Raw genomic sequence first — 2,146 nt, forward strand, 5'->3', positions numbered from 1 at the left:
TATATTTGAAACATTGATCCGGTGCACATAAATAACTTTGTGATACATTAAGCGCCTCCAACTCATTGAAATAAGAGCTGATATCTGTCATATTATTTTTAATAATAAATTTATTGTATTATTATTTTTTAAATAGAGTTGGAATTGCGCACTGTACCACAAAAAGAAGGTCATTAAGTATAGACAATTATGCTTATCAAGATACGTATTCATATTTTGTGTTGTGTATAACGAATTAAGTGTAAGTGTTATAATATATGTATATGGTTTGTGTGATATAAGTGATGTATGTAGATTATATAATATGAAACTTTTATATTCCCAGCAAATGTTATTAAACAGATAAATTTGTAAATAAGGATAGTCTAAGTAAATGCAAAAACACATATTGTAAGAAATTTTCATAATAAAAGGCTCAAATAATACAGACAAATGGTTTGTACTGACATATAGTCATTGTTTTGTTAGGAGAGAGTTCAGCGTGATTTCAGAGTCTACGCGAATCGCTTTCGATTGCTCATCCTTCTTCATGTAAATATTTCCGTTTCCGGTCCAGCAAAACTTGTAATTGTTGGCTTTAGCGTATTCTCGGGCCTCGTAGAACAGCTTCCTGTTGCTTCCTGCAAGGTACTCGGATATGTATATGGGGGTGGGGTCCCCTGCAAGGCCAATATTGGAAGTGTTGAGTCGTTGGTCACCACTGTGATCTTTATTATATTTGCGTGCCGCTGCCAGAACTTTATTCTTCAGGTGAACAGATTGAAATTCGGCAACGATTATTTTATTCTTTCCTATGCGGTAAGTGTCACGTATATCCGAGGGTTGGATTTCCACATGTAGTGCTTGTCCTATATTTTGTAGGTGGGCCGTCAGGTCCGTAAACGATTCTTCCTGGACCGCTGGAACATTTCGTATTTCTACATTGGATGGACGAGAAGTCTGCTGCATGTTCTCTATTTTCTTCTCTAGGCTGACTATATATTTTTGTTGATCAAAGCGCTCTTTTTCAAGAAGCTGTATTCTTTTCAACATATTTTCATTACTATTTTTTAGGCTTTCCAAGGTATTTTCAATTTGCACGTTAGATTTTTGGATTTTAATATTTTGTTTTTTGATCTCAGCGACCTCTTCTATTAGTTTATTCATCATTTTTTGTTGATTAATAGATGATGTGTGGAGTGCCTCCATCATTTCCCTCAATTCACTGCTAAATTGATTCACTTGGGTAGGTGATGAGGAGCCCTGACGCGGCCTTTTATGTCGTGTGGTAATATTGTGAAGGAGGTCCTCAGAACTTATTTCGGTGCGAGGGATTGACAAATCAGTGTCTGATTTTGACATATTTGGTGTTGTTGGTGGAGTACGCTTTAAGGGCATGGAAAAGCTTTATTTTCGGGAATCGTTAGTATCAACCGCTTTACGGCGCCGTAGTCAAATGAAAAAGATAGGCTGAGCAAATAGTAGAAAATGAAAATGCGTAGGCACACAGCTGATTCACCTTTCTGGACTGGATAGATATAAGTTGCAAGTAATCCTTTTGTTGTAATTAATATTTTGCTTCGAAACTCTGGCCAGGCTATAAATTATTAAACTTTTTGTTATTACTTAGCTATAATAGGCAACAGTATTATTATTGTGATATAATGAACAGGTTTATAATTATTTGGTATGATTTCTTCTGTGATATGATCGCAAGCGCCGGTAGCTTAATTTTAAATCATTCACTTGCACTGTTTCACTTCACTTAACTTAGAATAGCATAGGTGCGAGAAGGAGCTACAGAGTGTCCACTTCTTTGTAAATGTAGAAACCATTCGTGCGAGACACTGAGCGCCCGGGTTAAGCGCCGTAGGCCGGAGGTCTTGTGGATTGGTCTTGTTGGTACGTCTGCGTCCAGCGACCGTAGACACGGTGACACGGTGTTAAGGGTCGTAAGAGAGAGGTCTAGATCACTGGTTTTGCTCGGAATGGCTCATAGAAACGTGCGCATGCGGTGGCTGCGAGAACCGTACTCCAACTGGCTGGCTCCAGGCTGGCTGAACAGAAAGATCTGTTTAAATATATAGATATTTAAATAAATAAATAAAAATATATTAGGACAAATCACACAGATTGAGCTAGCCCCGAAGTAAGTTCTAGACTTGTG

The 2,146-nt window shown here is 37.7% G+C and overlaps 1 protein-coding gene across 1 annotated transcript; it reads right to left on the bottom strand.

Annotated features, from left to right (window-relative positions):
* Positions 1-453: 453 nt before the first annotated feature.
* LOC128670886 (uncharacterized) lies at positions 454-1,377 on the bottom strand. The gene has a single exon (XM_053746902.1). It carries the CDS (start codon positions 1,375-1,377, stop codon positions 454-456), a length of 924 nt encoding a protein of 307 aa, XP_053602877.1.
* Positions 1,378-2,146: the final 769 nt, after the last annotated feature.

Source organism: Plodia interpunctella, chromosome 6 (genome assembly GCF_027563975.2).
Source record: "Plodia interpunctella isolate USDA-ARS_2022_Savannah chromosome 6, ilPloInte3.2, whole genome shotgun sequence".
Classification (NCBI taxonomy): Eukaryota; Metazoa; Arthropoda; class Insecta; order Lepidoptera; family Pyralidae; genus Plodia; species Plodia interpunctella.